Source organism: Balaenoptera acutorostrata, chromosome 1 (assembly GCF_949987535.1).
Source record: "Balaenoptera acutorostrata chromosome 1, mBalAcu1.1, whole genome shotgun sequence".
NCBI classification, from domain to species: domain Eukaryota; kingdom Metazoa; phylum Chordata; class Mammalia; order Artiodactyla; family Balaenopteridae; genus Balaenoptera; species Balaenoptera acutorostrata.
This window is the reverse complement of record NC_080064.1, coordinates 61206733-61234291: the sequence shown is the minus strand read 5'-3', so window position 1 is coordinate 61234291 and position 27559 is coordinate 61206733. Positions and strand designations below refer to the sequence as shown.

The 27559-nt window shown below is 33.1% G+C and overlaps 1 protein-coding gene across 1 annotated transcript in view; it reads left to right on the top strand.

Moving 5' to 3' along the window:
• The window catches only part of ANKRD13C (ankyrin repeat domain 13C), an 82794-nt gene that overhangs the window by 17971 nt on the left and 37264 nt on the right, over nt 1-27559 (top strand). Inside the window, exons 2-6 of the mRNA XM_007182917.2 lie at nt 7074-7115; nt 15890-15994; nt 21588-21673; nt 22853-22898; nt 27295-27361. Of these exons, the coding sequence (XP_007182979.1) occupies nt 7074-7115; nt 15890-15994; nt 21588-21673; nt 22853-22898; nt 27295-27361 (346 nt within the window). The remainder of the gene's footprint in view (nt 1-7073; nt 7116-15889; nt 15995-21587; nt 21674-22852; nt 22899-27294; nt 27362-27559) is intronic.

The window sequence follows — 27559 nt, the reverse complement described above, 5'->3', positions numbered from 1 at the left end:
TATGTCAGAGTTCTTCAACCTCTGCACTTGACATTTTGTGCTGGATGATTCTGCATGGTGGGAAACTATCCTGTGCACTATAGGTATTTAGTAGCATCCCTGGCCTCTACCCTCTAGATGCCATTAGCACCCCCCACTCTCCAGTTTTGACAACCAAAAATGTGCCAGACATTGCCACATATCCTCTGGGGGATAAAATTGTCCCTGATTGAGACCCACTAATCTATATGGTAGAGAATATGCAGTCTCATACTCAGAACCTTAAAGTACTAAGGTTCCAATGGCAAGAGACAGTTTTCCTCACTGGCTCAAGTACAAAAAAAAATTGCAGAAAAGAACCTTGATCCAGGTGGGAATTGTGCCCTTCCTTGAAATAATTTTCTAATTAAGTATCAGACTAGTTGGGTTTGTGTCATGTGTCTTCCCTGGTTCATGTACTTAAGGTATGGCATTTGTTACTAAGAGAAAGGAGTAGTGAAGAAATTCCAAAAGTAACAATGATGACATCTACTAACTAAAAGGGAAGAAAAGGACTTTCACACATACTTGAAGGAGAATAGTGACAAATGGAAATTTTATTGTTGAGTCAATGGTAAAGAAAAGAAAGCTATGAATCCTCAAGATTTAATTGCTGATAAAATTGAATTTGAGGTAAAAATGATTTAAAAGTGCTAAGAGAGTAATTATATTTTGATAGAAGTTATGATCATTAGCACTCATAAAAGTATTGCATCTTTATGCACTAATCAAAAAAGTATAAAAAAATAGAAAGCAAAGTATTAATGAAGATGGAGAAAAGTAGACACATAAAATCAACGTAGAATTTCTGCCTCTAGTAATGATGAACTAGATAATGAGGACAACTCTTCTTTAGAAGGCAATAAGAATAAAATATTCTACTTTAAGGGCATTGGAGATCTAATGAGGTAGGAAGGAATACTGGGCCAAGATCTGGCAGAAGATGGAAATCCAAAGATGCAAGCCTAACATTTGAGGTTATTTTTCCCCAGCAGCTTTTGTGAATCCAGAAGAAGCAGTTAAGAGGCTGAGCGGTACTTTTGACAGCCTTGGTGAGCTAAGAGGACAAAAGATGGAGGTCAGGGCCTACCAGGTGTGGGGTATCTCTTAAACATGCTGCTTTTTGGGATGGAAACTTGAAGAGCTGCAGTTTAGGAATAAGGGTGAACTGCAGGTAAATTAGCTCTGATATAGGTTGAAGCATAGCTTTGAGTCATTTGTGAGGGCCAGAAAAAAAATGTCAGTCCCTGGATTAATCTAGTACTCCCAGCCATATGTCAGAAGCAAATAAAAGTCTCTGTAGAATTTGTTTCTTAGACTTCTAGATTTTTGCAGAAGGAGTTAATTAAATATGTTCAGTATACAATTAAAGATGACCAGCATTATAGGGAAACTAGACAACATGAATGAGAACCAGAGAGAAGCAATAAGAGAAACAGAGCCATCAGAGCTTCATTTATTGTAATTATTACTAGACAGAGACTTTATTTTTTATTTATTTACTTATTTAATAGAAGTATAGTTGATTTACAATGTTGTGTTAGTTTCTGGTGTACGGCAAAGTGATTCAGTTATACATATATATATTCCTTTTCAGATTTTTTTCCATTGTAGTTTATTACAAGATACTGAGTATAGCTCTCTATGCTATACAGTAGGACCTTGTTGTTTATCTATTTTATATATAGTAGTTTGTATGGACAGAGACTTTAAATAACAATGTTTATTATGTTCTTGGGGGATGAGAGACAAGGTTGAATATTTTAGTGGAGAACTGGAAACTATGAAAATTGAAGTAACATATTTGGAAAAGAATTCAGTAGAAATTCTCAAATGAAAATATATAATAACTGAATTAAAAACTAAATAAATGGGCTTAATAACAGTTTAGATCCTGAAGAAGACAGAACTCGTGATCTTGGAAATATGTCAGGAGAAAATATCTACAATGAAAAAGGGAAAGAAATGTTTTAAAAATTAAAAACGGTAAGAGCAGTTCTATGTTAATTGAACCCCAGGAGAGAAGAGAGAGAATATGGGGCTAAAGCAATATTTGAGGAGACAGTTGCTGAGAATTTCCCAAAATTGATGAAAGACATCAATTCAGAGATTTAACAAGTCCAACCCAAGTAGAATAAAAAAAGGATTCCACATTGGAGTGGAATGGCTGAAAAAAAAATCTTAAATGCAGCCAGAGAAGTCACATTACTTTAAAAGGATCAGTAGAAATTCCTACAGCTGACTTCTCAACAAAAAAGAAAACCATAAGACTACATAGAATACTGAAGAAAATAACAGCCAATCCAGAATTGTATACCCTGTACAATATCCTTTGAAGTTGAATAAACATTTACAATCAAAAACCTAAGCGAATTCACTTATCAGACCACCACTAAAAGAAATACTGAAGGATGTGTTTCAGATAGAAGAAAAATGATTCTCTAATGGAAGGCTAAAGAGGTAGGAAGGAATGAAGAGCAATAAAAATGGTAAGAAATCTTAAATGAATATTGATTCTATAAGGTACAAATAAAGACTCATGGGATTAGATAACAGCATATAAATCTGGATGGAGGGAATGAAGTTAGTGTTCTAAGGTCAGTGACGTGCTCTCAAGAAGGGAATGTGTCATTTAACATTAGACTTCGATAAATCAAGGATGCACATTGTAAACTCTAGAGCTGTGCTGCCTAATAGAAAGGCAATGCAAGACACATTTATATCTAAGTTTTTTAATAGCCACATAAAATAGAAGTAGGTGAAATTAATTTTAATACTACATTTTATTTAACCCCAAATATCCAAAACATTATTTTAGCATGATGATCAATATAAAACATTATTGAGATATTTTACATTCTTGTTTTTCATACTAAGTCTTCAAAATCCCACTTATGGCCCATCTCAGTTCACACTAGCCACATTTCAAATGCTCGGAACCACATGGAGCTACCATATGGGACAGTGCATCTCTAGGATGACTACTAAAAGAATAGTAAAATAAAAAAATATATACCTTCCATCCACAGATAAAAACCAAATGGAATAATGAAAATACTCAATTTAGAAGAAGGTAAGAAAGATGAGAAAAAGGAACATGGAACCAGCAGGACAAATAGAAAGCACAAAGCTGGATGGTAGATTTAAACTCCAATAATATCAGTAAGTATAACATATGAGACTGGATTAAATGCTCTGGTTAAAAGACAAATATTGTCTTACTGTATGAAAAAACGCCCAACTACATACAGTTGGAAACACATCTGAAATATAACAATATGTAAAAATTGAAAGTGAAAGGAGTGAAAAATATGTTCCATGTAAATATCAATCAAAAAATTTGGAATAATTATATTAACATCATAGTAGGTTTTAAAGCAGAAAACATCTGAGATAAAGAGAGGTGCTTCAAGATGAAAATCATTTGTTGAACTAGGAAAGTATAAGGATTTGATTTGTACTTAGTAACATAGCTGAAAATATATCAAGCAAAGTTGCTAGAAGTACAAGAAGACATAGAAACCCCCAATTACAGTGGGATATTTTTAACATTCCCCTTTCTTTAACAAGCTGACAAAAAACCAGTAAGGATATAAAAGATATGAACAACACAAACTGGATCTAGTAGGTTTATATGAAACGCTGTACCCAAAACCCTTAGGATACATGTTCTTTTCAAGGTTACAGAAAACATTTACAAAAATTGACCAAATTTGACCATAAAGCAACTCTCAGCATGTTTCAGATTGAGATTATACTGAGTCTGTTCTCTGATCACAGTGCAAGTAAACTAGAAATTATTAATAAAAAAGGTAAATATACTAGGAAATGGTAAAAAAATCAAGCATTTAAGAATCCATTTCAAGAAATTAGAAAAAGAACAACTTAACTTGCTTAATTTCCCAAGTTGAGTCTATTTTACCCAAATAACATAGAAGAAAAGAAGTTATAAAAGAGCAAGAATTATTGAATTAAAACAGACATTAGGTAGCAACATGCCAAAACTTTGTTCTTTAAAAAAGTGCATAAAATTAATAAACCTCAGACTGATCAAAGAAAAAGAAAACACAAGTAACAAATGTGAATGAAAAGTGGGGCATCTGCATAAATTTTAATGTCATTACAAAATCATAGAAGGATACTGTGAACAAAATGTATGACAATAGGTGACAATTTATATGACATGGACAGAATCCCTGAAAAATTTAATTTGTCAAAATGCACACAAAAAGGAGTTAGAAAACATAAGTACTCTTGTTATTATTAAAGACAATGAATCCATAATAAAAATGTTCACTCAAAGGAAACTCCAGGGCTAGATGGTTTTACAAGTGTATTCGTGTAAACATTTAGGAAAAATAACACCAAAAGTTTTACAATTACATTACTTAATTATGGAAACATTTGAGTTTGCAACCGTTGCCTAAGGTAATGCCTGTTGCGTTTTAGTGATCAGGTTTCTGTAACTTGATATTTTTAAGGTTTGTTTCTATAGTCAGAACTTTTTCTTATGCCTTCATTCACGAATGCTTATTGACTTTTGAATGTTAGATGTGTATTGGAAGCATTTCATATACATAAATGAACAAAATATGTATCTAGTTATCCTGAGGTTAATGTCTAATGAAGGAGACAGATGTTTACACAAAAAATTAAAAGTACAGTTTAGTGTGAAAAGTGCTGCAATAAAAAGATAGGTGGGCTTCCCTGGTGGCGCAGTGGTTGAGAACCTGCCTGCTAATGCAGGAGACGCAGGTTCGGGCCCTGGCCTGGGAAGATCCCACGTGCCGCGGAGCGGCTGGGCCCGTGAGCCACAGTTGCTGAGCCTGCGCGTCTGGAGCCTGTGCTCCGCAGCGGGAGAGGCCGCGATGGTGAGAGGCCTGCGCAGCGCGATGAAGAGTGGCCCCCACTTGCCACAACTAGAGAAAGCCCTCGCACAGAAACGAAGACCCAGCACAGCCAAAAATAAAAATAAATAAATAAATTAATTAATTAAAAAAAAAAAAAAGTAACTGAAGTGAAAAACCAATTGAGGACACAAAACAAGGCAAAAATATAAAAAAAAAAAAAAAAAAAAAAAGAAAACATAGGTATAGAGGGCTTTGGGAGCAGTGCAGAGGGACATCTGATTGTCTAGAAAAGACTTCAGTGAATAGGTGATGTTTGAGTTAAGCCCTAAAAGGTGAGTATTAACTTGCCAGGCAGATGGGGAAGGAATATTTAGGAAGGATTAATAAAATGTGTGTAAAATATCGAGAAACTGGCTTATTGGAGAATTTATTGTATGCAGTTCAGGTGAAATACAGGGTGAGGAAGAAAATAGGAGAAGAACGGAAGGTAAGGACATATCTCAAGAACCTTTTATGCCATGTTAAAGATAAAATATGGACCACTTCCAGCCTTTTAAGTGGAACTGTAACATGGTCAAGTTTTTGTTTTAAAATTATTATTCCAATATAGAGAGGAGATTGAAATGGGGCAAAACTTGAGGCAGGGAGACTTGAAGGTTGTTGCAGTAGATATTCAGGTAAGGTGATGAGAGCTTAAACTAGAAAAGAGGTGGGAATTAAGAGTGATAGTCCAAAGTAAAGGCTTTGGTTTTGGCATAGTGTTAAGCTTTTGTTTCTGGCACCAATTTGTCAACAAGCTTGTTTACTTTTTATGACTGCTTTTTGGTTTTGATAAATTGTCATAGAATATGAATGCAGACTTATGAAAATAGTTCAATATTTAGAAAAGGTGGAAGACTATCTTATTCTAGACCAATCAAATTGGAAATTGATACTTACACATATGGATTTCTTATCTTTTTTTCTGGAGCTGATCAGAAACAAAATAAATATTTAGAATAACTAGGTACTGTTTTTAGTAAAACAGAAAATGTGTATCTTCTACAGACCCACCTAGGATTTAGCATTTTGAGACAGAAGAAATTGTTTACCTTTGCAATATACTTTTTTTTAAATTGAAGTATAATTGGCATACAACATTTTATTACTTTCAAGTGTATAACAATGTTTTCATGTTTGTATATAGTGAAATGATTACCACAAGAAGTCTGGTTAATATCCATCACCATACATAGTTCAAAATAGTTTTTTTCTTGTGATGAGAACTTCTAAGATCTACTCTTAGCAACTTTCTAACATGCATAGTCATGCTGTATATTACATCCCTATGACATTTTTTTGACTGAAAGTTTGTACCTTTTGATTCTCTTCACCCATTTCGCCTACCCTCCCATTCTCCACCTTTGGCAACAACCAGTTCATTCTCAGTATATATATATATATATATATATATATATATATATATATATATATATATATATTCATATATATTTAAAAGATTCCACATATAAATGAGATAATACAATATTTGTCTTTATCTGACTTATTTCACTTAGCATAATGCCCTCAAGGTCCATCTCTATTGTTACAGATGGCAAGATTTCATTCTTTTTTTTAATGGCTGAATAATACTCCACTGTGTGTGTGTGTGTATGTGTGTGTGTACACATACACACTGATTTTCTTTATCCATTCATCTGTTGATGGACACTTGGGTTGTTTCCATATCTTGGCTGTTGTAAATAATGCTGCAATGAACATGGGGGTGCATATATTTTTTCCAGTTAGGGTTTTCATTTTCTTTTATTTATTAAAACTTGAGGACTGGGATTGGGTCTTATTGATATTTATGAGCAAGGATGAGTATATATATAGTAAGGTACTTAAATTGTGTGCTGAATGAACAAAGATTGATATAATAGAGAAATTAGCAGCAAAGGAATCTGAAATCTGTTTGGAGAAGAAATCCCAAAAGCAAAATGGATATCTTTTACGGGAGGTGGGGGGAAGAGGAGTAAGATACCTTGTGTTTAGAAAGCATGGCATCCTCTGACCCTGACTTTGCCACATAAGCAGGATCATTTTGTGGTCACATTATTTTTGCTTAAAATCTGTCAGTGAAATTTCTGAAGGAGCTGAAACCACTTTAAAATAATTTTTCTGATGTTTCTACACTAATTTAATTTATTTTTGCTTTTGTTTTAGGAAACACTCCTTTACATCTTGCTGTGATGTTAGGAAATAAAGGTTAGTAAATATTTTCTTTTTTTGTTTAACTTCACTCATGTATAGTCAGTTTAAAAATTTTAAGATGAGTTTTATGTTTTGAGTTTTAAAAAATTCACCTGATTATTTGATGTGCTAATTGAGTTTAGGATTCAGTATATTAAAAAACACAAATACTTTCTCATTTTTCGTAGCACTTTTTTCAGAGTTAGTGGAAGTCTTGTGCTAATCTTTATGCCTTTTGAAGCTTTTTTTTTCTTGCTTGGTTATTTTATCAAGGAAGTATAATTTCAGGAGACTCTTGTTTCCAAATATTAAGTTTTATTAATTATTGTAATACTTTTAATATTCAAAGAGTTTTATAAGATTCTTTAATATGGACTATTTTATATATCTAAACTCATAAGTCTACATTTTTTATGGTAGATGATAATAAAAAGTTAGTACTTATTTATTCTCCAAAAAAACAAAAGGAAAGCAGCAAGTCATAGACAGGTGATTTAAAAGATCTACTTTTTAAGGCTATTCCTAGATGCAATAAGTCTTAGTTATCTGGATTCCCAGTAACCCCGGAAAGTGAGGATTCCAGATAACTTATTGGCAACCTTTTGAGTGCTAGATTTTTAAATTTTGGATGTGTTTGATAAAAATCTTTGGAAAACGTATACTCTAATTTTTAAACAGGCTAATTTTTGTTAACACTTTTCTGATGATCTAGCTGTATCATTATGAACATCTATTATTGTTATATAGTGTAATGTGGCTGTTGCTGTAAACATTTGATCTGAATGTATGATGATCTGAAGGATGTTACTAGAATTTGCTTTGTTGAAAAACAAAATTCTTTTGTTGGTTTGGTTTTAAGTTCTTGTGCTTAGGTGAAGCATATGATTTGTAGGAAATTTAATACTACATAAATTGGGGGCTCAAATCTTTATTTCTTTATTTAGTTATGCTATTCTTTTCTCCTTACAAGGAAGAGACTCAGTCAAGTAACTTTTAAGTAAAGAGAGATTTGTTAAGGTGCTACATATTATAGAAATTCAAGCTATGGGGACTAGCTATGTCTCAGGAAGAGTAGTAACCAAGACAGTCTGGGAGATCAGCCATCCTTTCTCCCTTCCTCCCTCCCTCTGTCCTTCCTCCCTTCCTTCCTCTCTCCCTCCCTTCCTTCTTCTTCTCTCCCTCCCTCCTTCCCTCCTCCCCCCGCCCCCGACACTGCAACCTTCCTCCTTCCTTCCCTTCGGATATGTATATCTATCCATCTGTCTATCCAACTATCAATTATCTATCATCTGTCTGTCTCTTATGGTGCATCTGCTGTTCTTTCTTTATATATATATATATATATATATATATATATATATATATATATATATATATATGTATATAAAATATTCTCCCTTTTCTTGATTGATTTTTCTGTTTAGTGAAATTGACCATGACCCAAAATAACTGTTCTAGGTTCCTAAACCTTCAAGACTTTCTGATTTCAGTGTTCTCCACCAAGTAGTTCAGTTTCTTAGGTTCCTGAATTTCTGAAAAAAAGTTTGATTGGTCTAGTTCATGTCGAGCCAAGCAAGTCACAGTGATGAGTGACTGGCAATCTCATGAATTGACTTTGGGATATATAGTTACTCATGTGAAATTAGCTTTAGCTTGGCTGGCTTTGGGTGAGAGTTGGGAGTAGAAGAGGAAATCAGGAATACAGAGGAAGAATGTTTATCAGGAATATTGGCAGGGCAGATGATAGTCATCTTTAGTATAGCTACCTTGGTGAAAAGATATCAGATATAGTTAGCTAAATTTGACCAGTTAAAACTTACGCTTTCTTTCAAAGAACATTCGATCAGAACTTCAGAAAATAACTGGAATGTATTTATTTACAATATGCTAGATGCTTTTTTTAGTGCTTTATGTATGTTTACTCATTTAACACAACAACCATGTGAGGAAGATACTATTATTATCCCTATTTTACAGATGAAAAAAGTTAGCTCTGAGAAGTTAAGCAACTTTCCCAGGGTAAAGTAGCAGTTTTGACTTGAACTTGGAGTATCTTGTTCCAGAGCCTGGATTCCTAATTATTATGGTGAATTGCCTTGCTCTCTTTTCACTGTGAACCATTCAAAAAGGAAATGGTCTAAATCAAAGTTAGCTAACATGCATCGTGCTTCCCTCCTGTTTTCGTGGAAAATATAGTTAATTTGATGCCAAGTCTGATTGCTATTCTAAATTTAGCACTTTAATAGTAAATATGGATTTACCAGGATTCGAATATGAAATTAAACATATCTATCATCCTAGGTCTAAGTGTTCTAATTTTCAGTGGAGGTATTGTTAGGTTTCATCATAGGATTGTATCAGCCTACCCAAAATGTGTTTCATAGAATTAGTTTCATTGGATATTGATAAGTTTTTAGAGGAAAATAGTGTTTCCAGGTCAAATTGATTTGGAAAATAGTGAGTTACTAAGTTTTAAGCAGTTTTCTTTATTGTGGACCTTCTTAGAACTTTTGATATGCTAATATTCATTGTGACCTTCTGAATTGGAGCCTTCTGTTGGATATAGAGTCATTGTTCCCCATAGTTATTTGGTATTTTCTCTTTTTCACAAGTATCTTGAGAAACTAGAATTCTGTGGAACATATTTTGGGAAACACTTGGTTAGATGATTCAGGATCTGCAAATAATGTCAGTATTTCCTCTTCCTGAGTCTTTTTCATGTAGAGTAGGTACAGCCATTAATATACTGATCAATTTATAATTTTCCATTTACATTTTTCCAGTTGAATACTCTTTTTTGCTTTTTTCTTTTTGACCTTTTAATATTTTTGATATTTGGTTGCATAGGAGTGAGATTGAAACATGTAGTTGAAGATAAAACATCTACCTTATACTTAATTCTGTAAAGCAATTTTACATTATACCATTGTTCAATCTGTGCCACTTTTATCTTCTCCTTTAGAGATATACTATGCCTCTAGTGACTTCACTGTTGAAGGGCACTTTCTGTTTGTATACTTTTGTATGTACAGTAAATACAGTAAAAATTCCCAGGGCATTCAAATATTTGTTGATTGAATTAAAGAGAGATACCCTATGACTTGTACACCTTTATTTACTTCTCTTACTCGTCTTAACCTACTGAATAACCTTATTTTTCACCATTGAAGTCTGATTTTATCTGAATTTCTGAGTCTATTGACCATGTTCGCCATGTTGGCTGGCAAGTTTTTCAACTATGGATTTGAATTGAAATGGAGAAAAACATTATACTTAAAAGATTTCAGGAATCTTTAGGAGGTGAACTAGAAAACTAACCTTTAATTCTTATCCTTTTGGTTAAACATCAGAAGAAATTCTTCAAACCAGTTGCTGCAACTTTTAATTTATTCTCAGTCTTTTTTGGAACTGCAGTTTTCCATTTTTGTTCTGAAATAAGTCTAGAATTAGTATGATTTTTCACTTTCATAAGGGTCTCTCTGAATATTCTGTTTTGTTCCCAGCTGTCCTATTTATCCCATTCACTCTCTTTATATTTTGTCACCTGTATAGCTCTGGTATATTTATATGTGATTTCTGTTTATCATAATTTCATTTTGTTTAGACTCCTCAAGTCATAACTTCTTTGTGGCGCATTTGTACATTTTTAAGCCTTACTGCCTGGTTGTTAACTACCTTTTTTTCTTATTATTCATTGTTACAGTTGCTGAGAGAAGGCATTTGATTGTTCCAGTTTTTTTGTTTTTTTTTTTTAATGTATGAGACTAGGTCAGAGATCATGTCATATCTTTGATTTTCTGGCTTTTCGTTAGTTGCTCACTTCTACGTCAGTTGCTCACTTCTACGTCAGTTGAGTTGTGATGTGAGCGAAAGGCCTGTGGCAAGGTCTGTGGCGTATGAGAAAACAGTTGACATCTTTAACGTATATATAAATCATACCAGTTCTATACCTTAGTTTACACAATTGGTATATTGCTTTAGATACTGTTGTGCATCTTCCTTTTTAATATTTTTAAATTAATATTTTTTCTTTAACGATTTTTAGGTTATTAATACATGCTTGATGAAACAATTGAAATAATACAGTATAAAGATGTATATAAAAAGCATCATCTCTCCTACATTTTTTCTGATGTAATTAACATTAATAGCCTAGTGGGCATCCTTGCACACCTTCCTCCTTGTAATATAGGGGCTTAGTTTGTTTTTACTGAAGTTGAATCACTGCATATAGTACTTTGCCATGTTTTTCTTTTCACTCAAAAGTTTATCATGAAATACAAAGTCTGTAGATATCTATCCATGTTCATGTTCCCCAACTTCTTTATTTATGCACACAAACACATATTTACATAAACCCCCCTGATAGGTTTCTTTAGGAGAGTGTCCATTTTATTTATTTATGTATTTATTTATTTAATTTTTTGATTTCTTTTCTTTGCGGGGGAGTATAATTGCCTTACAGTGTTGTGTTAGTTTCTGCTGTACAACAAAGTGAATCAGCTATACGTATACATATATCCCCATATCTCCTCCCTCTTGAGCCTCCCTCCCACCCCGCACCCCCCCAACCCCCCAACCCCCACCATCCCACCCCTCTAGGTCATCACAGAGCACTGAGCTGAGCTCCCTGTGCTGTACAGCAGCTTCCTACTAGCTATCTATTTTACACGTGGTAGTGTATATATGCCAATGCTACTCTCTCAATTCGTCCCACCCTCCCCTTCCCCCTCTGTGTCCACAAGTCTGTTCTCTACTTCTGCGTCTCTTTTGCTGTTCTGCAGATAGGTTCATCAGTACCATTTTTCTAGATTCCATATATATGAGCTACTATACGATATTTGTTTTTCTCTTTCTGACTTACTTCACTCTGTGACAGACTCTAGGTTTATCCACATCACTACAAATGACCCAATTTCATTCCTTTTTATGGCTGAATAATATTCCATTATATATATGTGGCACATCTTTATCCATTCATCTGTCGATGGACATTTAGGTTGCTGCCACGTCCTGGGTATTGTAAATAGTGCTGCAGTGAACATTGGGGTACATGTGTCTTTTTGAATTATTGTTTTCTCAGGGTATATGCCCAGTAGTGGGTTTGCTGGGTCATATGGTAGTTCTATTTTTAGTTTTTTAAGGAACCTCCATACTGTTCTCCATAGTGGCTGTATCAATTCACATTCCCACCAACAGTGCAAAAGGGTTCGCTTTTCTCCACACCCTCTCCAGCATTTATGGTTTGTAGATTTTTTGATGATGGCCATTCTGACCGGTGTGAGGTGATACCTCATTGTGGTTTTGATTTGCATTTCTCTAATAATTACTGGTGTTAAGCATCTTTTCCTGTGTTTGTTGGCCATCTGTATGTCTTCTTTGGAGAAATGTTTATTTAGGTCTTCTAGAGGGTCCATTTTATTTATTTATATATTAAAAAAAATTCTTTTTAGCTGGTCTCTCTATCATCTTCTTTCCTTATTAACCCCCTTCTCCCATTAAACATGGTAACCCATGTTAACAGCTTGCTAGGTATTCTTCCATACTCTTCTCCATGCTTATTATTATGTACAAATATGTGTGTATGTATCTAAACACACATTCATATGTGTAGTTTTTTATTTATTCCTTTATAAAAAAATGTGATCATAATATACTTCTCCATTGAGCAGATATATGATTTAGCAGTGCAATGTAGACATTTCTTTCAGTCTATTGGGATGACTTAAAGTCATTCTTGTTTTTAATATTTGTCTTTTTTATTCATTTTTTTCTTTCAATGCTTTATTATAAATAATTTCAGATATACAGAGAAACTGAAAGATTATCACTATGAGCATTCAAATACTCTCTACCTAGCTTCAATAATTGTTCACATTTTATCATATTTGCTGTATTTTTCTCTTTATCTTAGTGTTTTATATGTGTATATATATATATATATATTTTTTTTTTTTTACTATTTTTGCTGTACCATTTGAAAACTAGATGTAAGCATCATGACATTTTACCACCAAATACTTCAGCATGCATCTCTAAGAATAAGGACATCGTCTATCATGACCACAATATCATTATCACACCTAAGAAAAATAATAATATTGTTATAATATCTGATATCCAATCCATATTTAAATTTCTCCAGTTGTTTGAAAAATGTCTTCTATAGGTATTTTATATTGAATCAAGATCTGATTGGGATTCACTCATTACATTTGGTTGTTTATTTCAGATAATCTAGAAAAGTTTGCCCACCTTTTTTCCCCCTTCCTTTGTACCTGACTTTTTGAAGTGTCTTCCCCAGTTAATTTGTAGAATGTCTCCCATCTCAGTTTTGCCTGATTATTTTCTCATAATGTTATTTAACTTGTTCCTTATACTCTGTTTTTTCTATGAATCAAAAATTAGGTATCAATGCTTGATTAGATTCAGGTTAAACATTTCTGGAAAGAATACTGCAGAGGCATGTGAACTTTATATTGTATCATATTAGGAAACATAATTTTAAGTTATCCCACTATTACTGCCACTAAGTTTTGATCACTTGATTGAGATGATGATCTTCAGATATCGCTACTGTAAGGGAACACTTTTCATTTTATTAAGTAATCTTGGGATGATACTTTAAGTAAATATCCTATTTCCCAGCACATAGCCTTTTACCTAGTGCCTTTAGCATTCATTGAGGTCCTTTGCCTATATCAGTTATTACATTGTCGTTATTGCTGATTTCCTAGTTTTATCATTTCTTCTACATTTATTAGCAGCCATTCTTCTATAAAGGAGAACTCATTGTCCTCTCATTTTTTGATGTCATTATGGGCCTATCAATTATTTTTTGTTTAATGTGTTGTAACTAGTCATTTTTCTTTTTGATGCTCAGTTTCTCAGATTTGGCCAGTGGCTGACCATTCAGGTGGCTCCTTTGTCCTTTTGACTCTATTCTTTAAAAATGCCTGCATGTTATTAGTCCAGGGATATAGAAGCATCATACTTTAGTCAGTCATTCCCCCATGATGGATATTCATATTTGCATTATAAATAGTCCTAAAATAAACATTCATGTACATATATGCTTATATATTACTAGCAGACTTTCTTAAACACCTTTGTGAAATTTCTGTATTTACTTTACTTTATTCTAATGTAATTTCCTGCTAATGTACATATTCCTTCTATTACTAGGAATAGTGCTAAAACAGTGCCATTCTTCCTCCATCCACCTCAGCTCACTTGCATTACATTACAACTGTCATAACACCTTTATTTCCTTCAGAGCACTTATCATTATCTTTTTTTATTTATTAGTTAACTTAATTATATTTTAATATGGGAGCTCTCTGATAGCAAGATCTTATCTTTCTTCTCACTACTTATATCCAGGACCTAGTACTTAGAATTGGCATATAATAGGCACTTGGTAAATATTTGCTAAAAGACTGATTGAATGAATGAATCATTCATTTAGGGAATTTAGGTTGGATAGCCATCCTAAATTTCCCATGAGCCTTGGTTTCAAATGTTTTTTTGCCTGTTAATATGCTTCTTATTTTGAATTAAAAACAAATTTCCTCAATGTATACAAGTGTCTATACCTTAGACTTTCTTTTTTCTTTTGTAGAAAACTTTTATTCATGTTGTCATATATTATGTTCTTATTTTAAGACTCGGTTCAGATTACCAAGTATCCTCAGTGTTAAATGTTGGAAATGCCCCAGCCACTGGAGTTGGGAACAGTAAATACTATATAAACAAAACAACTGAAACCACACAATCCATTGATGAAGTACTATGTACATTAATTTTCCCATGAATAACTGGAAACGTTGAGAGCAATGATTTATACCCACCACCCCTGAACTTATCAGCCAAGATCCAAGAGGCCAGAGATCCCTCGGTGCATCCTAAAATATCCAGTGTTGGGAATTCCCTGGCAATTCAGTGGTTAGGACTCCATGCTTCCACTGCAGGGGGCGTGGGTTCGATCCCTGGTCCCTGGTCCAGGAACTAAGATCCCGCATGCCGCAGGACACGGCCCCCCACCCCCCAAAAAAAAGAAGAGAAAAAAGAAAAATCCAGTGGCTTGGGAACTGTGTCCTGAGCATAGATTTTTCTTATATGTAATTATTCTGTCACTTGTGGCACAGTCTTCAGTGTTCCCCTTAAGTTTCAGTGGGTGACTGTGCCTGGGCTGGATGGTGAGTCAAGTATACCTTAGACTTTGTTTGATTACTAGAAGGACTGTCTAGATTTGTCCTTGTAGTCATAAACAAGTTTTTGTCCCTTTTGGGTGTTTTTCTGAAATAAACAAATTGTAAAATTTGAAAAATAAGGGTTTGTGGAAACATTAGTGATTCTTTTTGAAAATACTTTTTTTTCCCTTGAAATAAATAATGAGCTTTCCATTTGACCTTGCAGATGTACAAATCCTCTTTGGGGCCTTATTAGATAGTAGAAATTTTTAGGTAAATTACTCTTGAGTTTCTTGGGTTGTCTTTTATAGTATGGAAACATTCTCAAAATACCCTTGGGAACAATTATTAGGGAATATGATAGTTTCTTTGCAGGGAGATCCAATTTATTTTTAGGTAATAGAATAGATACTTCTTGAATCTAAGGATCTGAAATAACCTGGTTTAGATACAGAGGAATTTAAAAAATTATTTAATTCTCTATAGTATAGTACTTATATCATAGATCTATTATATTAACTGATTTCTTGAATTTTTACATGATTTTTAAATTTAGAGTTGCATGATGTTTGATGTTATCACCATTTTATGTTTCAGAATGTGCCCATTTACTTTTGGCTCACAATGCTCCAGTAAAGGTGAAAAATGCTCAGGGATGGAGCCCGCTGGCGGAAGCCATCAGTTATGGAGATAGACAGATGAGTAAGCAATATAAATTACTATTGTTGATATGTATTCTAAAAATATGATGTGATGCATTTGAGATATTTGTCATTGATCGTAACTTTCCATACTATGAGAAGTTTGCAGTTACTTACAAACTTATATATGAATTATTCATGACTTTTATATATATATAATTACCATATATATTATATATATAAGTGTACCTAAGTAAAAATATATATAGACATACATTATATTCGTTTCAGTAGTACAACATATTGATTATTTGTATGTATTGTGAAATGATCACTACAATAGATCTAGTTAACATCTATCACCATACATAGTTACAGTACTTCTATTTTTCTTGTGATGAGAACTTTTAAGATATACTCTTTTACAACTTTCAGATATGCAGTACAGTATTGTTAACTATAGTCAACATGCTGTACATTGCATCCGCATGACTTATTTCTTTTATAACTAGAAGTTGGTACCTTTTGACTCCCTTTATCTGTCTGTTCCCTGCACCCCATCCCTGACTGTTGGTGGCTCCAGTTCTTATCTATACTGAGACCTAGCTGTCTTTTGTCTCTCCAGGACTTACTCATAGTTTATACAGATTTTCATTGTGGTATATTTATGTTAGGGTAGTTTTAGGAATTCTATCAGCCTCTTGTCTTATTTTTGTAGAACATTAAAAGTTAGTTTGGAGGGAAAGAAATAGTCTGTGTTGGTTTGCAGTCTTATCAGGAACTGGCAGTCTTCTTCATTTGGGTCTCAACTTTATATTTCTTTTCCCAACTCGTTAAGTAGATTAACTTCTCTTATATGTTTTCAAAGTGGTCCATTATTTTCCTTTGCAGCACACAGCACACTTCTAAATAGCTGTTCAATGTCTTTTCCCTATGCTGTATCCTGATGATATAATCTTTATGAGAACTCAAGTCATGAATATGTTTTCTTATTCATCCTTTCATTTCTGGCTCCTAGAACAAAGAAAATTAAACCTGCAAAGAAAATTTGAGATTAATCAAGAATTAACATTTTTCTGAAAAGTATTATATAAGGATTTTTATTTACTATAACTCTCCTGAGATGTTCAGAACTTTAAAATATTTTTTTCTTTTAAGAAAGTAATAATATTTATTGTAGAAAATTAGGAAATTATTGAAGAAAAAAAGGAAATAATTTCACCCAGAGAGTTATTATATGTTCTTCTAGTTTCTTTTTCTAGTCATGTTACTTTCCTATTTAAAACCCTTTAAAAATTCTTATTCTTAAGATGAAGACGAAAATCTCTAACTTGGTTTATAAGATCTAGTATGATAATGTCACTTTTTCATCTCCATCCTTATCTTGTTCTTTCCACATGGTTTCTGTATGTCAGCTCTGCTGGCTTTTCAGTTTCTCATATTCACATATCCTTCCCCTTCTGCCCCAGCTCCTTATAATTCTTCAGATCTCAGTTCAAGTACAAGGAAGCTTTCTCTGCCCGTATACTATGCCAGAATGCTACCTGCCACTTTCATTAGGCAGTAAGCTTCATTTAGAGTAGGGATTGTCTATTTGTCTCTTAAGTACATATCAGGTGCATTGGAAACGTAGTAGGAATGTGCGATTAGCTTTGACATTGAGGAACTCATCTTAGTTGGGGGAGAGAAACCAATGAATATTCTGCAGCATTCTGAAGTATTCACAAAGTACTAGAGGAAAAAAGATGAGGGAGAAAGTCATTTCAGTTTTGGCAAGGTGTTTGGTTTATTTAAGCTGAGTCTCAAAGGATTTTAGGAGTTAATAAGGTGGGTAAGGACGTTCTAGCCTATGACAGCAGAATATATATAAAGCATGGAAATGTAAAGAACAAGGCACGTTTTAGGGAGCAATGTATATTTCAGTGTGGCTCCCTAAATGAGGCTACATGGCGACCGTGGGTGAAGGGTAGTTTTTTTTTTTTTTTTCTTTTAGAAATTCACGTTCTTTTTATTTATTTATTTATTTATTTATTTATGGCTGTGTTGGGTCTTCGTTTCTGTGTGAGGGCTTTCTCCAGTTGCGGCGAGCGGGGGCCACTCTTCATCGCGGTGCGCGGGCCTCTCACTATCGCGGCCTCTCTTGTTGCGGAGCACAGGCTCCAGACGCGCAGGCTCAGTAGTTGTGGCTCACGGGCTCTAGAGTGCAGGCTCAGTAGTTGTGGCTCACGGGCCCAGCCGCTCCGCGGCATGTGGGATCCTCCCAGACCAGGGCTCGAACCCGTGTCCCCTGCATTGGCAGGCAGACTCTCAACCACTGCGCCACCAGGGAAGCCCCTGAAGGGTAGTTTTGAGAGATGAAGTTTGATGGTAAAGGAGCCACACTGACTGAGATCTGCTTTATGTGCTTTTCAAGGTTTTAATCTCAATCTCCAGTCACTGTAAAACCTCAGAAGACTTTAAAGCAGGAATTGACATTATTAGATAAGCCCAAAGACTATTTAATTGAGTAGGGAGGCAAGAGATTCTTAGAAAAACAGCCTTTAGAACAAATGTGGTAAACTTGACTTAACGAAGAACAGTGTATTTAGAAAAGTAAGGGATAGATTAGAAAGATAAATGAAGGAATCTACAGTGGTTGATTATCTCTTGGATACTGGTAGTAATGGAAGGATTCAGAGTAATTCCAAAGCCTTTATCATGGATTAATGGCTATCTCATTAATTAATTGATATACAGAAAATAGGAAAAAGAACAGTATGGATTTTAATTAATTTGGTGTTAGGTTTGTTGAATTTGAGTTTTCTGTAGTATATGCAGGTGGAACTGTACAAGTAAGAAGGAGGAGATAATTAGACTGGAGCACAGATGGAAGTAGAAGGCAGAAGATACACATTTAAGTAATATTTGGAGCAGTAGGGCATAGCTCCAAAAACTTGAGACACAAAAAACTGAAAACTTTAAAAGTACTCTATATGGGAGAAGAAGGAAAGAGAAAGTTAAATTAGTTGTGGTTTTTTGGAGTTCTTCATTTGAGCCTTTGTATGAATTCTGTCTAATATCATCCAAATCCTCTAAAGCTGATTTTATTTTCATTATCAATCACTGTTAATAAGATCCTTACAGTATGGGAGTACAAATATTGACCCTCCCCCCAAAATGATGGTAATTTTGTCTAATTGTGTTTTTTTATATAAATTTATTTGTTTAATTTTATTTATTTTTTGGCTGCTTTGGGTCTTCGTTGCTGCGGGCAGGCTTTCTCTAGTCGCGGAGCACGGGCTCGAGGCACGTGGGTTCAGTAGTTGTAGCACACAGGCTCAGTAGTTGTAGCTCGCGGACTCTAGAGTACAGGCTCAGTAGTTGTGGTGCATGGGCTTAGTTGCTCCGCGGCATGTGGGATCTTCCCGGACCAGGGATCGAACCTGTGTTCCCTGCATTGGCAGGCGGATTCTTAACCACTGCGCTATCAGGGAAGTCCCTGTCTAATTGTGTTCTGAGTGTTCGTTTCTGCTTCCACAAGGTGATGTTATTTTTAATGTGAAGTCTCATAGAACAGGAATTTCTTTGCATACATTACTATGCTATATATAGTTGTTGTCACTACGTTTTTAATAATGTTTGGTCATTTTAACATAATTTTCTATCCACTAAATGTCTTCAGTCAATTACAGTATATTTAGTTAATGGAAACTATATGACTTCTGCTTTTCATTGATATCTTTTCTATTTAGGAAATTAATTCTTTTTGTTCTTTATGTCAACAGGGGTCTGTTTGAATTTGAAGGCAAGGTAGATTGAATAAACATTTATTAAAGTATTTGCCTTTATAGTGGAGAAGAATTATAAAAAGAATTCTACTACATTTAGGTAATATCGCTTTGATATTAAAGTTAAGTTATAATGAACATGAAGGTTAACCAGATTCATATAAATTTGAATCTGTAAAGAACCCTAATGTTTATATAGGTCATTGGTTCTCACACTATTTGGATTTTATAGACCAGAAAAGAGTTTTATTTAAGGATTGATGTAGAGTAGCTGACTTTTTCATTTTAGCGTATAAGAACTTTAAAAGTACTTTCTTCTGTGATCACAAGTTCATTAAAAAAAAAAAAGACATTTTGAAACCAGAAATAGTAGAAAGAATAGTCCTTAAATTTAAAAAAAGAATATAATTTATAAAGAAAAAAAAATCCACCCTGGTTCCCAGTTTTTTCATTTGGCTGCATATCACTGGAAACTTGAACAGTTGGCCACTGAAATGTAGACTTCTGTTTGGGAACTGCTGACCGAGATCACAGAGCTAGTGTGTAACTGAAACTAGGTCCCATGTTCCCTGACTTTTATGTCTCATCCTCTTCTGTCCCAAAAGACCTTTAGTAATTTAAACTTTGCTCTTTGATTTTTGACTTTTAAAAATACATTGGGATTAAAGTTAGACCTGTGGTTAAAAATAAGTGTAGATTCTACTATTTCTCATATTCTTCCCTGAGCTTTTCCTAATTTGGCCTTTGTGGACAAAACAAATCTGATTTAATAAACTTTTATTACTGTCTTCTTTCCACATTATTTTTCCCCCAACCTTATACTTCCCTTATACTTCTGTATTCCACATAGGCATTAAGTAGTTTATGAGTGCATACTGTAAAATAGTAAAAATAATAGTATTTTTATTTGTTTGTATGTATATATATGTATATGAAAACAGGACCAGGAGGAAATCGGCATGTATTGATGTATACATTTTACCCCCCTCTGTACATTTTTTCATCTTATTTCATTCAAGGCTAATATTTTCCCTTATTTTAATAAATGTTAGGGATTGATTGATTTTGCTAGTTAATTTTAGACCTTTATTCTAATAAACAAAACTTATACTTACCTAATTGCAGGCACAGTAGTAAGCAATTTATATAGAGCCTCTGTAGTAACTCCATGTAGCAGATTTCACTTTATTCTTAATTGACATATGAAAAAAAGAAACTGAAGTTTAGGGAAATTAAGTGTTCCATGTTTATACAGCTAATAAGTAGTAATGCTGTGGTTTGCGCTTAGGCAATCTGTCTAAATCTCCATCTCTTAACTGTTGAGAAGACGCTCTGAGGGGTTTCAGGTTTTATTAGAGTCAGAAGTTCTTTTCACAGATAGAATAGGGTTCATTTTAGTATTTTCTATGCTGTGTTGGTGGTATGTGAGAGTACAGCCTCAAGTGAGAGAAGAACAGATGCAACTGGTAACAATTGCAGATAATTACATTTTTAGAAAAATAATGTCCAGTGGGATTTTTGAGATCTATCTTTGAGATCATTGTTTAGATCAGTGTTGACAACAGGACACTGCATCATCTGACTGAGATTGGTAATCTTGACTCAGTCACATAAAGCCTACTGATGATTAAAAACTAGCAAAACTAGTATGAATAAGTTGATGTCGAGGTATCTGTTTTCAGTTTTCCTTGAGGATCATAACAGTTTTGCTAAAGGTATTTTCTAACTTATTCACAGTATCTATATTATATCTCTGTGTAATAAGCCAGTGGTGTTTCCTAGCATGGTGAAATTGTTTTTCATAAATTTTTTATTGAGGTGTAATTGGCAATCTAGCATGGTGAAATTTATTTTAAATTAAAAAAATTTTTTAAATTTAAATTTTAGTTACAGCTCTTTTAAGGAAGCTTAAGCAGCAATCCAGGGAAAGTGTTGAAGAAAAACGACCTCGATTATTAAAAGCCCTGAAAGAGGTAGGCTAAATTTCTTTGCTGATTTTGCACTAAAGGATAATTGCAAGTTACTTTTAAGCATTTTAAAAATACAGTTTAATTTCTCACTAATTATTAAGGGTCAAGAAATGGTAAAAATCCTGCCTCAATTAAGCAATAATGACATTACAAAATACTCTGATTATGATGTGTAATCTTATGGGAAGCATTATTTGCTTTGATCTTAGAAGGCAGATAAAGAATTATTGCTTTCAATAAATTAGGTAAGAGCTCTAAGAAAAAAGGAGGTAAGTCATAATTAATGGCAGTAGTTTTCCTTTGTCCTTTGGATTGAAAGATTTTCTATGAGCTGAAGTGCTACTGCCTTAGGAGCAGTTTGCATTTTCTTTATGTAACAAAACTCTTTTTGTCTGTCCTACTTCATGATGTTAAGAGCTGGGTGTGCTGGCACAGAAAGGGAGAGAGGTTTGTTTTCTGTTGTTTTTTTCCTCTGTATTTTGGATGCGTGAAAGAACTGTGGGAGAAAGATATATCATCATGACTATGTCTTCTTTTAGGTATGCTTTGTTTTTGAAGTCTCAAGGGATAAATTTTTTTGACGATATTTGATTAATAGTTCCCTGAACAGTTATAGTCTTTGATGTTTAGCTTCTAATTTGTGAAATAAAAACGTTCTCTATAGATCTCATATGATGACATATTATTTCAGATTTAGTAAACCTGTGTTATCACTTTATAGAAAAAAAGTTTCTATTGCAGTGGGTGATTTTATTAGACCATTATGAGCCTACACAATAATCATTTTGGAAGTTACTCATTTTTTTAATAACACTTCTAAAGTTATTATTTTTACAATACTACTTATTGTTATGCGAAATGGAATATTTATTGATGCAAATTTAAATGCCTGTCAGTTTCAGATATGTTCTTATGTGATTAAAACGTTCTTGTAAAATCTAGAGTGGTGTGAGTTTTCCTTTGTAGATATGTGTAGTAATGTCTGCTATTGTAATGTAATTTTAAGTAATAACCATATATATTTTTTGGTTCTTTCTCCAACTCCATACATTGAAATTATTTCCTATTCCTGTCTATAGACCTTTAATGATAACAGATTTTTTTTTAAGCAAAATATTAAGTAGGTATAAGAGCTGTTAACGAAGGTGTGCATTCAATAATTATTCATATTTCATTTCTCAGCTAGGTGACTTTTATCTAGAACTTCACTGGGATTTTCAAAGCTGGGGTAAGAGTGTGCTATATTTTACTATAAAATATGTACGTATGCAGAAATGCAAGTGCAAATATAACTATTATATAGAAATGTTAACATAACAAATATTGCCCTAAGGAAATTAAAATATTTTTCATCATGTTGAATGTAATGGCTATAAAGCCCTATAGTAATACTTAATTATACTAACCTGGTTAGTAACTTTCATAATTATTATTTTTAAGATTAAAAATTCTCTTTTTTTTAAATAAAATGCCGGTTCAAATATTATAATAATTTAATATAAGGAATTTTCAGAGGGAAGAGAAGAATAATTATGGGATTATTAGATTACTGAATTTAGGGAAGTTTGACATATAGTATTTAGATCCCTGAATGTGAAGAATTTGGTTAACATTAATTGATTTTGTATGTTTTGTCATCTTTCAATCACATTTGCTGCTTTTATTGCATACTTTATAGCCACTGTTTTAACATACTATTTGGTTGCACACTCTTCCACTTATTTATGAAAGACGTTAATTCCTAGATATTTTACAGTCATTTATTGATTTACCTTGGCAAGGTAAGTTTTCTCTCCTCCCCATTTTAAACATGAGTCTACTTAGGGAGAAAACTTTCGTGTCCAAATAAGAAGTTTGATCCTAGTGACCTTTACTTTACTAAGTAAACAACTATCCAAACCACTAACTTTTGGGTTAAACATTTTTTAATGTAATCTGTATATAGGTTTGAATATAGTGTGCTTATGTGTGTTTTTTAAAGCATCTGAATTAATCTTTATGATATTAAAGATATTTGAATGCTTATTATCACCAAAATAATCATAAAAATAAATCATAAAGTAATCATAAAAATAAATCAGATACTGACAACTCTAGAAACCACTGTTAATGTTTCATATGAATATTTCAAACTCTTTTCAATGCTTACAAATGTGTGTGTATGTACATATATATAAATATAAATGTATATATGTATATATAGCCTCAGCATTAGTTTTTTTTTTAATGGGATCATACTATTATATCATTATGCATTTTGTCACTTTTACTTAATATATCATAGGTATCTTACATTTTAGTTCATGAGGAAGTACTTCATTTTTTTTTTTAATAGCTGCATAATACTGTACAGCATGGGTGATTAAGGTTTTTCTAGTGTTTAATCTCTAAATGCAAAATTTTAATCCCTAAATATAATCAGTTTTTTCTAACATTGTTAGCAACTTTAGCTCATCAGGCTAGTTTTGGCCCCATCAAAATCACACATGAGGGAGCTCCCTGGTGGCCTAGTGGTTAGGACTCTGGACTTTCACTGCTGTGGCCCGGGTTCAATCCCTGACTGGGGAACTGAAATCCTACAAGACTCATGTCATGGCCAAAAAAAAAAAAAAGATCACACATGATTTTGTTAACTCTGATAGTCCTTTATGCTCTATAAATTATTCAGAAGTCCCCGTGTTCTAGAATACTGAGAGAAAAAAAGGTTTGTAATAGCACTGTATAATAAAAGAGGTCTAAGTTAGATTGGTCTAAAGCCTGAGTACTGTTTTTTCATCCTGTTTTTTTCTGTCTGTAAAGACCCCAGTCATTCTTGGCAATCCTAAACTGAGGTTGTCCCTTGAGTGTACTGGTTCTTTAATTGATTGTCTTAGTAATTGTTAGTGGTTTGAATTCTAAGATAGTCACTTTATGTTGCTGAGCAAAATGTTCTAAAATATTTTAAAAGTGACATTTCAGTTACATGAAGAAATAGAAATGGATGTAATTACTCTAGAAATTGTGCATATGATCTATAGTTATAAACACATTATAAATGTTGCATAATCAAGTTCATTATGCAACCACTGAGGTACTTGTTTAAAGTATTGCTTCTTTGAGAACTTGACTTTGATGCAAAAAAGTCAGCCCATCTGTTTCATTGTTGATAAAGGTTTTTACCGATTTCATGTCAAATTATTAGCACCTGATGGTTAGATGTCATCTATAATTTTAAAAACTAAACTCATTGGCTAGATTTAGTTTAGACACTTCGGATTAAACAAATTGGATAATCTCTATTATTTGATTTGATTATCAAGCTTTTTTCCAGAGTTTAGGCATGGTTCCTCCCCTTGTTAAAGCCCCTAATATTTAAAAAAAAGGCAACCCAGAAATAAGGGGAAGTTAAGAAATATTGAGGTCTGGCATTAAGTTTAATTTAGAGGTAGTGGAGCCCACAAACTCTACTCTTTCTCCTTCAGTGTTTGGCTGAAAATAGCCTCAGACTTGGTTAACAGCAAGTCTGAAAGTGACTAAATTATTCCAGCTTGAGTTTTTAGGTATGGAAAAGCTTTAAATTGGAATCAGAAGTACTGGCTCCTAACTGTTTGACATGGCAAATCACATAACTTTCCTGAGCTTCAGTTTCATTTTAAAAATGGGGATAATAATAACTGCCCCACCTATTTCAAGACTTTGTTTTGGTGTAGATGAAATGAAGTCATGTTTTTGAAGGAAGCCCTTCAGATACTGTAAAGTGTTAAATAATTTTATAATCACTACAAATTTAACATTATGTGTATATAGCATGTTTCAACAGAAAAACTAATAGTTTTTTTTCTTTATCTCATAATCTACAGAATATCCATCCTGTATTTGGGACTGTTTTTTGCATATTATAGATGGAAAACATTCGACCTAGAAACTCTTCTTAAAATCAGGGAGTAAGTGATAGCAAAACCAAAATTAAAATTTGAGACTTCCCATTTTTCAGTTCAGAGGATTATGCTGCCTTTGGAGTACTGTGTTAGACTCTCAGATTATGCTGAGGTAACAAGATATAGACAGCCTAATTGTTCAGTTTACATGGGGGAAGAAAAAGTCATCACAGAATTGGGAAAATGAAAATTGCTTTATTTTTGGAATGCATTAAAATCTTTTTTTCTCAATGATATCTTTTTTTTTTTTAACTTTTGCTTGTCAAACCCCAAGCTTCTTATTTTTTTTCTACATTCCTCTCTTTCTCCTTTTCTGATTTTTGATAAATGGGTATTGGTATGTGATTCTAAGTTTTGTTTTTATAGGTTACCATACTACTTCAAAAGATGTAATCAGTTAAATTTAAATTGTTAGAATGCTGTCTTCTTGTAATCATCTTTTTCACGCTACACCAAGTATTTAAGGACATAAAAACTGGATCTCAATAAGCATGAAAGAGGAGCTTTGATCATTTACGTAGATTTATGCCATTATTAATCTTCTAAACTTCTGTTGTTTCATATAAGGAAAAATTTTATCAGAAAATGATTTCTTATGTTCTTTGACCAGGGTAACTCTTAGTTGATATTCCCTCTGGACGTAAAATTTTCTTGCTTTTATAAAATAAAAAGTCTAGAAAACTGTCTTCAATGCTGGAAATCATTTTGGATTAAATGACCTCTAAGTATTTAAAAAAGACATTTTTATATTTGGTATACCTTTAATGTTAATGAGCAAATATTGATGCTTTTGAAAAAGTTAACTAAAAAACTAGCCCTTAATTTTCTCCAAAGTCTTTGTTTCTTTCTAACCCAGGTTGATTTATCACCCATTTTTAAAACACTGTTTTGTAAAATATACATGTAATATATCTTACATAGATACACACACCCATTTACATACACATGTACATGTGATGTAATCTTTAATTTCAAGAATTTTGAGTTTCACATTTTTTCTTTTTTTGGTATGTGGTAGTTTAATTATATAGCCTGTTATGTAGATTTATTTATCCATAGAATAACTCATATTTCCTCAAAATATAGCAGATAATAAATAATAAAAAGCTATGAGAATATAGCTTGTGATATGAATGTAAGCAACACTGGAATGTAGAAATCTATAAGTCAATAGTATGATTGCATTTTATGGATTTTGAAACTGAGCTACAGTGAGCTTAAGTAACCCACATATTTGGGATTCAGACTCAAATTTGACTATCTAGCTCTAAAAGTGTCTTTTTCTGTTACACGTATTACTTTTCTGGTATTTAATCCAATTATATTTAGAGGATCAGATGGGATCCAGGCTTATCTGGTTACCCATTCAGGAGGATTTAGTTACCACAGGGCATCGTTTTCTAACTTACAGTAATAGCCTACAATATGTACCCAAGAGTGGCATTATATCAACTCTGCTACTCTTACATGTGTTTGGTGGGGGGTGGTGGTGAACCATACAGCAATTACAATTAAATAGTAGGTATTTGAAGTTGCTCAAAATTGCTTTGTATATTATTTTTAAGTGGAAAATACTATTTTAAAGGAAATTATTACAATTTTGGTGAAATAGTAAAATGTTTACATTACTCTTCTTCTAATTAAAAAATTTGTAATCTCTCAGAACTTTAGGTGGTTATTTTTTGCCTTTTCTTTTTACAAATACAGTGCCTTTACTTTCCCGAATTCTGCCTTCTGATGCATGTAAAATATACAAACAAGGTATCAATATCAGGTAAGGTGATTTGATTTTTTTCTGAGTAACAGATAATTGAGATTTAGAGGTAGCTTTTCTTTTTGTAGTAATAGCTTATACTTGGATGTAGTATTTTATAACATGTTGTAATATATTCACAATATTTTATCTCCTTTGAGATACTACAGATAAGGAACCAAAGGCATAAAATCTTGACTAAAACAAAGGTATTACTAT